The 14044-nt window shown below is 42.7% G+C and overlaps 1 protein-coding gene across 1 annotated transcript in view; it reads left to right on the top strand.

Annotated features, from left to right (window-relative positions):
• The first annotated feature begins 6352 nt into the window (after window positions 1-6352).
• Window positions 6353-14044, top strand: part of LOC102845925 (ubiquitin carboxyl-terminal hydrolase isozyme L1-like) — a 14273-nt gene continuing 6581 nt past the window's right edge. Inside the window, exons 1-5 of the mRNA XM_006898183.1 lie at window positions 6353-6479; window positions 6578-6589; window positions 7024-7152; window positions 10275-10425; window positions 13848-13933. Of these exons, the coding sequence (XP_006898245.1) occupies window positions 6447-6479; window positions 6578-6589; window positions 7024-7152; window positions 10275-10425; window positions 13848-13933 (411 nt within the window). The 5' untranslated portion in view covers window positions 6353-6446. The remainder of the gene's footprint in view (window positions 6480-6577; window positions 6590-7023; window positions 7153-10274; window positions 10426-13847; window positions 13934-14044) is intronic.

The following is a 14044-nucleotide window of genomic DNA, read 5'->3' as shown; positions in this document are numbered from 1 at the left end:
TCACCTAAACTGAATTCAACTGGCTCATTCTAAATAGGAATTTTTCTCACCATAAAAAAAACCAAAAACCAAACAAACAAAAACACCCCTGAAATGTCATATTTTGTTGTTAGGTGCCATCCAGTTGAATTTGACTTTACAGTCAAACTATGATCAATAGATTAAAACCTTGTCCTATCTTGTGCCATCCTCAATCTCCAGCACACTCAAGCTCATTGCTGCATTCACGGTGCCAATCTATCCCATCAAGGGTCCTCCTCCCTTTCACTAACCCTCTGCTTTCCAAAATAACACCCTTTTCCAAAAACAACATGCCCAAAGTATCATCATTCTTGCCTCTAAGAAGCACCCTGGTTACACTTTCTCCATGTTAGATTTGTTTGTTCTTTATGCAGAACATGTAATATTCTCTGCCAACATCATAATTCAAAGTCCTTCAGTCTTCTTTATTCATTGTCCAACTTTCACATGCATATGAAACAATCGAAAAGATCTTGCTTGAATCAGGTACATCTTAGTCTTTAACCTGAACTCTTGTAAAGAGGTTCCTGAAAGCAGATTTACTCAATGCAAACCAACTTTTGAATTCTTGACAGCTGCTACCACAGATGTTGATTGTGGATCCCAGTAAAAGGAACTCTTTGACAGCTTCAATCTTTTCTTCATCCATCATGATGTTGCTCATTGGTTCAATGGTGAGGATTTGTGTTTCCTTGACATTCATGTATAATCTCTATTGGTCTACTTTGTAGCTTGAAACCATCATTTTCAGAAAGAAAGGTTGTATCATCTTCATAATGTAGGTTTGTTGATAGATTTTGCTTTTATCATATTTTAGGAGGTTACAAATCCAAATTTGGCTCTAGAGAAAGAAGATGTCATTTGCTGTCATGTGTTGTCGAATTGCCTGCGACTCGTAGCGACCTTATGTACAACAGCCCTAAACCATGCTCTATCCCTTGACAATCTTATTGTCTTTGACATACCTATCTCCATTACCCCAATAACTGAATCGATTCATCTCATAGAGGGTCTTCCTCTCCTGCACTGTACCTCCACACTCCCAAGAATGACGTTCCTCTCCAAGGACTGATCCTGCCTTGCAACTCGCCCAAAGTATGTCAGATGAAACCTTATAATTCTAGCCTCCAAGGAGCAGCCTAGCTTCACCCTCTCCATGACAAACTTGTTTGTTCTCCTAACAGTCCATGGTATATTCAATACTCTTCTCCAGCACCACAACTCAAAGGCATCAACTCTTCTTCTATCATCCCTAGTCATTGTTCAGCTCTCTGATGCATAAGTAATTGAAAAGATGATGGCCTGTATTAGGCGCACCTTAGTCTCCAGACAGACATCATTGAAGACTTTCCCAATGCAATTCATCTTTTAATTTCCTGGCTGCTGGTACCAAGAGTGTTGATTGTAGCACCAAGCAAACTGAAGTTGTCAGCAATCTCAAACTCTTCACCATCTATCATGATGCTGCCAATCAGCACAATGGTGATATTCTTTGTTTTCTTGCTATTGAGTTCAATCCATACTGAAGGCTGCAATCCTTGACTTTCTGCAGCAAGTGCTTCAGGTCCTCCTCAGTTTCAGCAAGCAGGGTTCTATCATCTGCATAATGCAGATCGTTGATGAGACTACTTCCAATCCTGATGCCATGTTTCTCCTCATAGAGCGCAGCCTCCCAGAGTATCTGTTCTGCATATATATTGAAAAGATATGGAGATAGGACACATCCTTGACACATCCTCTTCCCAATTTTGAACCACGTCTCCTTGCTCTGTTCTGATGACTGCCTCCTGGTCCAAGTATAGGTTTCACATAAGGACAATCAAGTGTTCTGGGATTCCCATTCTTCTCAGAGTCAGCCAGTTTGTTGTGATCCCCACAATCAAATGCCTCTGTATAGTAAATGAAACACAGATAGACATTCCTCTGGGAACTCTGCTTTCAGCCAAGATCCACCTGACACTAGCTATAATATCCCTACTGCCATGACAGAAATCCAGCCTGCACTTCAGGCAGTTCTCTGTGTTGATGTGCTGTTCCAGTAGTTTTTGGATAATTTTGAGAAGAATCTTGCTTGCATGTGATATCAATGATATGGTTTGATAATTTCCACACTCTCTCAGGTCACCTTTCTTTGGGATGGGAACAAATATAGATCTCTTCCAGTCAGTAGGCCAGGTGGTTGTCCTCCAGATTTTTTAGAACAACTTGATGAGCACATCCAGGGCAGCGTCTGTTTGTCAATTGGTATGCCATAAATTCCTGGGGCCTGTTTTTTGCCAATTCTTTCAGAGCAGCTTGAACTTCTTCCTTAATCACCACAGGCTCTTGCTCATACGTTGTTTCATGAAATTCTTCTGTGTCTGCCAATTGCTTTTGGTACAACGACTCTGTATACTCTTTCCATCTTCTTTTAATGCTTCCTGGATCGTTTAATATTATGTCCTTAAATACTGCAACTCAAGGTTTGAATTTGTTGTCATGAGCCTTGAGCCTTAATTAATTACTCAGACATATTACAAAAGTGAATTACAATTTATTAATTAATTCATAGCAACAATTGTAATTTACCTACATTGCAATTAATAAATTCATCACAAAATGTTGATTCATCGATTCATAACAAGCATCAAACAGTTAATTGAAATTTGTCTACATTGCAATTCATCACTTCATCACATGTTGATTCATCAACAGTGGAGACACTCACTCGCCCTGGGATCCCAACTCGCCTTCTTTTGCCTCTCATGGTCATTGGTGCAGTCGGGGGATTCTCTGCTAGTTCAATAGGTCAATGTAGCAAGGGGTTCTCAGCTAGTTCAGCAATTTGATGTAGCCAGGGTCCACAGGTGGGGGCAGAATCCTGCACTGTCTCGGTAGCTCATGTCCATCAGTGTAGGCTAGAGTTCTTGGCTCTAAAAAGAGCCTTTGGGTCTTCAGTGTTCAGCTCAGTGTTCCCTGTTGAAGTGGAGTGAGTTCAGGGTGAGCTCTCTGGGGTATAAATACCCTTAGCTTGGCTACTAGATGCTACATCACATTCAACCAGTAACATTCAACTTTGAGTTTTCATTCAATTACATTAGTCCCAAAGCAACACAAGTTTGACCAATCATGTTCTATCCTTGGCAACATGGCATTATCCAGTTAAAGCTCCTTATCAAGGGTCTGCAACTGTTGTGGTTAGTGGGGCTGTAGACCTCAAAGAGGCCCATTTTGGTATTTTAAACTGCTAGTGTATTTTTTAATAAATATTCTTATTTCTATACTTAAGCATCAAATTCATTATAATATTTTTCAACAGCAAAATACAACTTAAGATATCTCATGTGTTACAGCAAAATTAATCTATTTTTCTTACACTTAAACTGCTTATAAGAGTTCTTCAGTTCCTTCAGCTTAAGTAATGCTGAACAAGTTCAGCCCTTTTGATTTTCTGACTCCAGCTCCTGGCACATTTTATTGTAATATTTTACTTTGTCTTTCCATGTTGCCCTCTGGGATCTTCTGTTCAACTCTCTAATATCTTGATTTCTTCCCTTTGCTTTGGCTTGTTGGCACTCCAGTGCAATATTTAAAGTTTCTTCTGACATCGATCTTGGCCTTTTCGTCCTCCCCTGTCTTTGTAATGACCTCTTGCATTCTTCTTGGATGATATTCTTGATATACTCCCACAACTCATCCGGTCTGCTCATTAATGTCCAAGGCCTCAAACCCGTTCCTGAGGGTTTTTTTGAAACTTACGTAGGATAGACTCAAGGTCAAATTTTGGTCCCTGCGGACTTGATTTAATTTTCCTCAGCTTCAGCTTGAGCTTGCTTATGAGTAGTCGGTGATCTGTTCCTCAGTCAGCACCTGGCCTAGTTTTCATAGCTGAGATTGAGCTTCTCCAGTGGTTCCTTCCACAGATGTAATCGATCTGATACCTATGCTTACCATCAGGTGAAATCCATGTGTATAACCTGTGTATGTGTCCCTTAGAAAATATATTTGCAATGAATAAGTCATTGATTGTGCAAAATCTATCATTCTATCTCCAGCTTTATTTCTGTCACCAAGTCTATGTTTTCCAACTGCTGATCCTTCTTCTTTATTCCCAACTTTTGCATTCCAGTCACCCATTATTATTAATGCGTCTTGATTGCATGTTTGATCAATCTCTGACTGCAAAAGTTGGTAGAAATCTTCTATTTCTCCTCTTTGGCTCTGGTTGGTGCATATATTTGAGTGAGGGTGGTATTCACTGGGCTTCCTTGTATGTGTATGGATATTATCCTGTTACTCACTATATTCTTACTTTTCTGGCTCTGGGTAAGATTATTTTCAGCATCAGCATCCTGTTGGAGATTTCATGTGAAGTATCACCTATCTGTCCCCACACCAACTTGCTCAATTTCCTCTTTTTATACTTCAAAATTGATGGACTTGAATTACAAGGATATTGCCTTATTAACAAAACAAAGAAAATCTATTCCAAAATGGAATTATAACCATGGGTTTAAAACAAAACAATCCTTTTGCCATTGAATTCGTTCCAACAGGTACAGATAATCCCTGATTCATAATTGGGTTGTTCATATCAAGTATCTTGTTTGTTTTCATGTTGAAAATTTTTATTACTATTACCTTTTACTATCAATATCTTTGTAAATGTCATCTTTATTTGTTGACGTGAGAATAATAACATCAGCAAATTTCATGTTGTAACACTGAATAGAGAGACAAAAAGGGGGGCAAACAATTTTAAGTATGAGTCCTTGTTACTAAAATACATGCTAAATCTGAGACTACCTGTGTCAACTGTACTCATAGTTTAGTCATAACTGACTCATAATGGACCTTGCAATGGGTTTTCAGGAACTGTAAATAGTAAGGGAGGAGAGACTGTCCGATCTTTCTCCTGTAAATTGCTGGTGGATTTGAACTAGGAGAAAGGTGCCACCTTTGGGTTAGCACGCAACTCCCCATGCAGCACACCACCAGACCTCTCTTTCTGTGTAAGAGTTAGGATTTATTTACATCACATATTTTGGGAAGACACGATTTAATCCATAATATATGGTCATCTGCTACTATAAAGACTACAGCCTAGAATACCTGAAGGGGCATTTGTATGCCATCACATGGGGTTCTTATGAGTCAAAAAAGACTAGAGACACTCAAGAACAACTTTACAACAAGCTTTGGGTTCTCATTTTCAAAATGGCATTAATACATTTCATTGGATTCTTTATAGATTAAAAGAGAGCACAGAAAAGCCACCTACTGCAACAGAGAGGGAATAACTTTAAAATAAAAAGATATTTCCTTCTGTCATCTATTAACTTTGATCCCCTAAATAACAGGTCTCGTTTTTCATCGTCATTATGACATTCTGTGTATGTTTAAAAGAAACCAAAACCCCAAAACCAACAAACCAACTTTTCTGCTATCTTATCATTTCTACAAGTCTCAATTTCTGCTGAGGTTTAGCATTCCAGGCTCTAATATGTTTTCCCCCCATCTATTAATTTATTTTTTAGCATATGCTTTTTCTCCCTCCATTTTTTTAATGTGCTGGCAGAAGGAGAAAAACCATCACCTAACATCATTAGAACAATGTGTTTCATTTCCAGCCCTCTCTTCACTGGGATTACTCTACTGTGAATGCTGCATTTTCTTTTTTATATGCTCCTATTTTACAAAATGCTTGTACGCCCATTCTTTGGAGATCTTACCTATCTTATCTCTGGCTCCGTCTGCTAAAGTCTCTGCCTACCTGCTCTGTACCATGTATAATGGCCCCAACGCCAGGTTCCTTCCATTTTCTCATTTCATTACTGGTGTTTCCACGGAGTCACATCACACCAGCATTGCTAATGGGTTGATTCACTTGTATAAGCCAGATTCTTTTTTATTCGTTAGTCAATTAAAAACGACCCTCAGTATTGGTCTGATTGAATATGGAGGGTCAATTGTCTGAAGTTAAATACAAACTGCTGGAGATTTGGGTAATATAATTTCAATCATATTAAGTATATACCTGTTGAATTTGATCTAAAAATGCTTCATGGAGCCAGCACGACCGGGAGATTGGGATAACAGAAAATGAAAAAGGTGGAAGACTTTGCAAAAAAAGACTGCATCAAAAGGACCGCACGAAACACTCAAGCAATATCCACCAACCAAACCCTCATCCACCACCAATGGATTAGCTCACCAGCGAGTGAGACTGCAAGGTTAGGGGGCTCGGCTGTACCACTTGGCGCTTAGCATGGGGGGTTTGTGTGAGTTTGGCGGCGCCTGGCCGTTTCCCCCTCGCTTGGTTTTGCCCCTGCTCCCCCTGCGCAGGCCCCACAGTGCGTCAGGCCGGCGCTTTATAGAAGCAGCCTGGGCGGCTCCGCTCACTGTTTTTCTTCTCGCGCTTGAGTCTCTTCCTGGTCTTCGTGAAGATGCAGCTCAAACCGATGGAGATCAACCCGGAGGTGAGCGCCCAGGTGCACCGCTACCCCGAAAGCGCAGGCGTGGGGGGAACGGACCAATTTTGACGTTTTATTCCCCCACCCTTGTATTTGCTTTCCAGATGCTGAACAAAGTGAGTGGCGTCTCGCACCGCCTCTGAGCGGGTTCCCCCGGGAGCGTCTGCACTTCGTGGGGACCGAGCCTCGCCCTACGCGCTCCACAGGCAGCGGGGCCGGGCGGCCTCTGTCTGCCCCTGCATGTGGGTGGTGACACCCCGAGAGCCGGGGCGGGGCGGGGTGGGTTGGCGTGGGGTAGGGTGGGGTTAGGATGGAGGACGCCGCGGCTGGAAGCCAGCGCCGGGGCCCCCGAGGGCGTGGCGCGCGCAGTCACCTCGGAGCCTGGCGTCGCGGGGACGAGCCACGTGTGGGCCGCGGCGCTTTGTGCTGTGTCACTGCGCCGGCTGGGGTGTGGGGTGGGGAGCGGGGCGGGGCTCGGGTGGGGGCGCCCAGGGCGCGGTCCCGCCTTCAGAGCAGGTGGCCCGGCCTTGTCTGTGCGTCTTCTCCGCAGGTGCTGGCCCGCTTGGGGGTCGCCGGGCAGTGGCGTTTCGTGGACGTGCTGGGGCTGGAGGAGGAGTCTCTGGGCTCGGTGCCAGCTCCTGCGTGCGCGCTGCTGCTGCTCTTTCCGCTCACCGCTCAGGTAGGGCGTGGGGCCCGGGTGGGCGGACCCCCTGCGGTGCGTGCTGCCCTCCCGCAAACCTGAGCGTGGTGAGGAGGTCTGCGTAAACCTGGCCCGACGCCTGCGGGGCAGTATGGACGCGCCTCCCAGGAAGGGAGGAGCCCTGCCCTGCCCCTTCGTGGTCCCATCTCACTAGGACGCCTATGTAATATTACTCAGTACCTTTTTATTCATTACCTTAAATTTAAAGGAATATCCTCTGTTCTTCCCAGTTACCCAAGCAGATAACTTAAGCGATGCATGGGCTTATTGAAATTTTACAATTAGCCATAGACATCTAGAGCCTTGTCTGAACCTTCCCTGCCCTCCCAGGAATGGTAGACTGGCGATTCCTCTTTCAAGGCCATGACCTACCTGTCAGCTCATTGTTCTCAGACTCCTATGTTGCCATCAAATGGAGGGGCGGGGGTCCCCGCTCTTCTAATCCCCCAGGAGACAATAGGTTCTCTCATGTTGCACTTGAACTTCCTACAGAGGCTGGGCTTATTTATATTTATATCTTGGAATTTTTTCTACTCGCCATCCTCCAAACATGAACATTTGGGTTTTAGGCTCTTGAATATGTGTTTTAAACTTAGTACTGGAGTATAGTTTCTGTGGGATCTTCTGCCTCTCTTTCCTACCCCCTCTCCTCTCTGACCTTGGAGCTGGATAGAGTAGATGGATTTTAGAGCAGTCTTCATTACAGATGGCCCACCTGCTACAAGTGCACAAGGATTTGTGTACCTCTAAGCCCCCGTGTCAAAAAGGCATTTAAAGTTCATTATCTTGTGATGTGTGGAGTCCTACTTAATTAGTATGGGGCTGTCAGTCTCCTATTGTTAGCAAACTTGCAGCATTAGCATTTGGGGATGTCTCTCAAAACTCTTAGTGAGTTTAGCTGAAGCAGCATTGGGTGGCTGTGCATTCCAGACGTATTCTTAATGTAAATCAATCCTTACGGGAACTTACAGACCTTCCTGAGAAACGATTTATGTTGTGATTGAAAAATGCCTAGTGAAGCTGTTCGTGGAATCCCACAGGCGGGCGTTTTTACTGCTAAAGCCTCTTACTTAAGCCAAAGAGGAGTGGTCAGATAATGCAAGTCAGCAGGTAGCTTTCCCTTTGACTCAATCAAGCGGGCTCTCGCATTTCAGTTGTGTAGCTTCAGCTTTACCATCTTGTTTAGAGGAACCATGATGACTAGGGGCTTTTTAAGCGGCCTTCAGAGGCACGGCCTCCGGGAGGCAGTAGAGCACCAGGTTTGCCTTTTAAAAGCCCACTCCTACAGAATGTTCTCTTGTGAGAACGTTCTGATTAGAATGGCTTATGTTTGAAAGAGCTGCCCTTCATTTCATCAGATTTATTGAGGACCTTTTCTTGCTTAATGAAACATCCGCTGGGCTCACCACTGAGCAAAAAAAAAAAAAAGTTGAGCTGTACAGATTGCCTTTAAGACACGCTAATGTTAATTTAGAAAACGTTGTGTTTTAATTCTGGGAAAGAGTAGGAAATCTTAAATCGGCCACTTCAGAACCATTAATTTTTAATCCACAGTGACATGTGTATATATATATAAAAAAAAAAGTCCATGCAAAAGTGCAAAGAATCCTGAAACACACACACACAGCTTTTTAATTAACCGAGGAAAGGGGAAATTCTTATCAGGCAATTAGTAACCATTCAAGTGTCTGGTAGGTATTGGTATTAAGCTAGAACATATTGGTAATTGGAACAAAACTGGCCAAGTCCAGTGGTGGGATGAAGTGAATTGTAAATTAGTGGAAGAAATGTGGTTCCTCTGATGGTGCCCCAGAGCAGGCTCCCTGCATTGCTCCAGGATGATGCAAAGAGCTTCAAGAATTGTAAATACACTTCAGGTGTTCTGTGTGCATCTTAATGGTTACGGAAAATTGGGATTTTATAGAATTGGTGTGCTCTGTTAACTGAGAAGGGAGCTCTGGTGGCTTAGTGGTAAGAATCTGTGATGCAGTCTTGAAGGCACACAGTTCGAGCCCACCAGCTGCTCCATCGGAAAAGCCTGGGCAGGCTCCTCTGATGCCATTTCCTGATTCTGAAAACCTGCTGGAGTGTCAGCTATGAGTAAGTTCTCAGCAGCATGGAACAGCAACATTGAGAGACAGATCTGCCAAAAATACAAGCTGGGTTTGAGAAGCTGTATATCAGGGACTTTAAGACTGACAGAAGTCCCAGAGCCCGGGTGATGTAATACATAAAATACTGGACTGCAGTTCGAATCCATCAGCGGCTTGCATGAGAAAGATGGGCAGTCTCCTCTCATTAAGACTTAGTCTTGGAAACCTGTTCGAAGATCGATAGAAGTTGGAACGACTTGGCTTAAGAAGTTGTAATGGATAGTGAAAGGTCCAGACAAGTTTTCTAAGTCAGCGTGCAAAAGGGGAAAACCAACTTCTAGTTGCATTTCTTACCAGTCTTTCCCTGTCCACCAAATCTCTAAACAGTTCTGTCTATAGAACTGTCAAAACCAAACATCACATCTCCCTCTTGTAGGATGAAGTCTTTATTTAAAAAAAAAAAAGCACAGCTAGATACCCTAGACCAGTTGTTTTACTACCAAAAAGAAAATAGTAGGGAAAAAAATCAGCCTTGGATTATTTGCTTATTTAAGAGTAATACACTTGGATAGAGTGAGGAGAAAGATTTTTTCAGTGAAGAATAAACTAGCTGGTGTTCTTATTTGCCCTTAAGTTGATCAAGCTTGTCTGCGATGCCAGTGCGAACTACTACCATTATGTTAAAGAAAACAAGGAACTGGCTTGATTTCTGACTTCATGACCCAGCTATCTCAAGCTCCAAGGTTGGGGTGGTGTCTAGACGAAGCCTTGGGCATTATCCAAGGCCCTTACTGCACTGCAGCATGGGGTGGAGTCTCCGGAGCTCAACCCCAGAGGCTAGAGTGAGAGGCGGCTGGGCCTGTCCCTGGGTAGAGGCTGGTTCTAGAACCAAGGCTCCCGGCCACACATCCCATTTGGATTTCCATTTAAGTCATAGAACTTGCTGTGCTGCCATCTGTTAGTTCTTTGCCTTTCCTCTTTGAAGTAGAATGTCTTTTACATTCACAGCATGAGAATTTCAGGAAAAAGCAGATTGAAGAACTGAAGGGACAAGAAGTCAGTCCCAAAGTGTACTTCATGAAGCAGACCATTGGGAACTCCTGTGGGACCGTTGGACTGATACATGCAGTGGCCAATAATCAGGACAAACTGCAGTTTGGTAAGGATGGCAAAAATCTCCTCTGGTTTAAGCTTTAAATGTAAAACTAAGAGTTAATAGTTACGGCTTCATTGTCAATCCCACAGGTTCTGTTCAGCAAAGTCATTACCTTAAAATTACTTTAGCATTACTTGCCTGAGGAACTCTGGTGGTGCTATGATGTTAACCAGAAGGTTAGTGGCATAGACCCACCGAGTGGATCTGAAGGAAAAAGACCTGGTGATCTGCTTTTATAAATATTACAGCCAAGGAAGTCTTCTGGAGCGGTTCATCTGTCAAATTGAGAGATGCTAGTAATGACTCAATCGTTTCTAACAACTGTTTATCTACATAGAAGCCAGAGGGTGTGTTCTGGTTGTATGGAAGCAAGCGTTACTTTTCCTTGGCCTCCTGCTGTGGATGCAGGAGAAGCTGTTCTGTAGGACCTCTTGGACGTTCTTCCGGTTTGCAGACAGCCAAAGTGAAGGAAAAAAGAGCTCGGAAGCAGCTTATTCCAGTTATTCTTAGTCTACTATTTAATTTTCCCCCTAGACCTTCAATTTATAACTTAAGAATGAAAATGAAAATACTAGGGAGGTGTACCCTATCTTAAAAAAATACAGTACCAGCTACTTTTGTGAACTTTGCAAAAAGTACATTGAACAATTTTTTTACTCCTTTCTCACTTTTGTTTACCTTCTAAGAGTCTGTGTAAACTGCTGCTTAGCTTTTTTAATGGTCTTGTTAAATGCTGTTGAGGCGCTTGTCACTCATACGACCCTGTGTACAACAGCTCCGAGTCCTGCTCTATCCTGAGCCAACCTCATCGTCTGACACGCCTACCCCCACTACCCCAGTCACTGAGTCAATCCATCTCATCCAAGGTTTTCGACTATGATGGCTGGCTTGTGTCACTTACTGTGGCTTATTTCACCCATGTTGAGCAGTACTGCACAAATTTCCAATCTTTTTTAGCATTACATAATACTCCCATTGTGTAAACTGAAGTTTCTCCCACCTATCGATGGACATGGGTTGTTTCCATTTCTCTGCTAGTATAGTGTTGCAATAAACATGGGTGTACGAAACTCAAAACTAGTCCATTTAATTCTTAAAAAGCATGAAGCATTAGGGATGCTATTAAGACGTAAAAGAACAGGTAGGGCCCATCTTTAATACTATTTTGTTTCATAAACAGAAGTGACACAGCATAGAACCTGTTGGACACATTGTGTGAAGGGTCTTGTAGAAAGTTACAGCAGTCAAAAGCCACTAACAGCTTTCTAGGCCAAAAACTTAGAAAAGTCAGCTGTGAGCAGAATCACGTGGAAGACTTTAGCTCTTAGTGTGCCGAACCCTATTGAATGCTGTGGAAGATACAGAAGAGACGAGGCTCAGCTCATAACAGTTGTCAAGGAATAACTATACATATATATGAGAATAACACTGTTATTGCATGTAATTGAAACTAATGTTCAGCCGACTCTTTTGCAGAGGGTCAGAGTAAATATTTTGGGCTTTGAGAACATGTCTATGTTGTTTGTTAATAAGTGGATATGGCTGTGTTCCAATAAAATTATAAAAACAGGCGGCAGTAGTAAAGATCACCACCCACTGTCTTATTCAGAGGTACTGACTTAAAAAAAATATTGACTAACTTAAAATTGGCTTAGTGGTAAATAGCTGTGCTGTCAAGCCAAAGGCTCGCTGTTCAAATCTACCAGTTGCTTCACTGGAGAGAAATGGCCATGCTCCTCCCATGTGATTTACTGCCTCTGAAAACCTGCTGCAATGTCAGCTGTGAGTCAGATCTGACCTAATGCTACTGAAAAACACCAACGTTGTAGGAAGCTCTGGTTGGCCTAGTGTTAAAGAGCTGTGCTGCTGATCTGAAGGCAGGTGGTTCGAATCCAGCAGCTGCTCCATGGGAGTAAAATGGGCAGCATACTCACATGCTGTTTACTGTGTGTCTGAGAGCCCACTGGAGAGTCAGCAGTGAGTCATTTCGATTCGATGGCAAACAACTACTCTTTGGTTGTACTCGTAGTGTGTTCGTGTTGCACTTCTGGTTAGTTTTGGAATTGAGTGCCTTGCAGCTCTGATGACAAGAGGGAAAGAGTTGGCTGCCAGTCTAAAAGCAGGCAGTTTTAATTCATGAGCTAGTCTTTGGGAGAAAGATGGGAAGTCTCCTCCTGTGTGATTTACAGCCTCTGAGAAACCACCAGGGGGCCAACTATGAGTTGTTTCCAACTCAGTGGCAATAAGAGAATGTCTGGCTCTAAGGGTTCAGATGCTCTGAGTAGCTGTTTCAAATATTGGCTTGCCTGATTTGTGTTAAAATAAGAGGTTGACTTCCTTCCATTCCTTAACCACATATCACCCTTTTTGGAGTACTGCCATCCTGTGGCCCTCAGGGATCCTGTAACTTGTCACTATAGCAATGTGATGGTGTCAAAAGGTGTATTCCGAGCCATTTTTTTTTATAAAGTGAGGAGGATTCCTCAAATTTTTTAATGGTCTTCATTTGACTGTCTTTTAAAAAATTTAGAGCTGGACAGTCAAATGAAGGACTTTCAGAAGATAATTGTTCTTGCTTTAGCTGTGTAATCAGTGTTAAAGAGACTGATTCATTCATTCATTCACACAGAATGCTTTCACTCACAGTGAACAAAGAGCCCTGGTCACCTGGCTGTGCTGCAGTCCCAAAGGCACGTGGTTTAAATCCACAAGCTACGTCAGGATGGACAGTGTCGTCCCACATAATTTAGTCACTGAAAACCCTCTGAAGTGTCAACTATGGGTTGGTTTCGACTCAACAGCACATAACATATTAACAGGTTGTTGTTGTAGGCTGAGCAGTATCTTTATATTTTTAAGATAGTTAGTCGGCCTGCATGATTGAATTATTGAGATTGAATTTTCTACTCTGGAATAAAATGAGAGTTTTGGAACTGTTTAAATAAGAACGCTATTAGAGTCATAAGTGAAAATGAACATTAATTTGTGTCCTTGAGTGCTGTGCACACAGTAGACAGGATGGCACTAAATCTCTCAAGAATGCGGTGTGACAAAGAGATCAGTGCTGTGAGAATGTAGTAAGCTGAGATTGGGAGTTGGCCGTGCAAACGGGGGGGCTAAGGGAGCTAGAGGCAGGAGCTAGCTTGACCTGGACGGAATGGAGAGGTCACACTGGCCAGGCAGAAGGCACAGCTCCTTACAGTAAGGAACCAGACTAAAAAGCATGGTAAAGTTTGCAGTGGCTTAAGTCAACACTAAATGTGAACCCAGTTGCATTATTGCATCAATACTAATCTTTGCCTTTGGTGGTTTTTTTTTAAAGTATTTTTTATTGGTTTTCAAATAATTACATTATATTTAATTTATGTACATTCTATTTTACATTTTTTTAATGCGTATAAACTTTGTGCCTTTGTTTTTAAAAGACAATGGATCTGTCCTGAAGCAGTTTCTTTCTGAAACGGAGAAGCTGTCTCCTGATGACAGAGCAAAATGCTTTGAAAAGAATGAGGTAGGAAGCTAACAGCCTTTTAGTGATCTGGGGTATCTCTCTGCTGATTGGTTGTGGGGTCATCGCTTTTTAGTGATCTGGGGTATCTCTGTGCTGATTGGTTGTGGGGTC

This window comes from Elephantulus edwardii, unplaced genomic scaffold (genome assembly GCF_000299155.1).
Source record: "Elephantulus edwardii isolate Elephantulus edwardi_28Jun2011 unplaced genomic scaffold, EleEdw1.0 scaffold00222, whole genome shotgun sequence".
Taxonomy (NCBI): domain Eukaryota; kingdom Metazoa; phylum Chordata; class Mammalia; order Macroscelidea; family Macroscelididae; genus Elephantulus; species Elephantulus edwardii.
The sequence above is the reverse complement of the archived record's forward strand: the minus strand, read 5'-3'. Positions and strand labels throughout refer to the sequence as shown.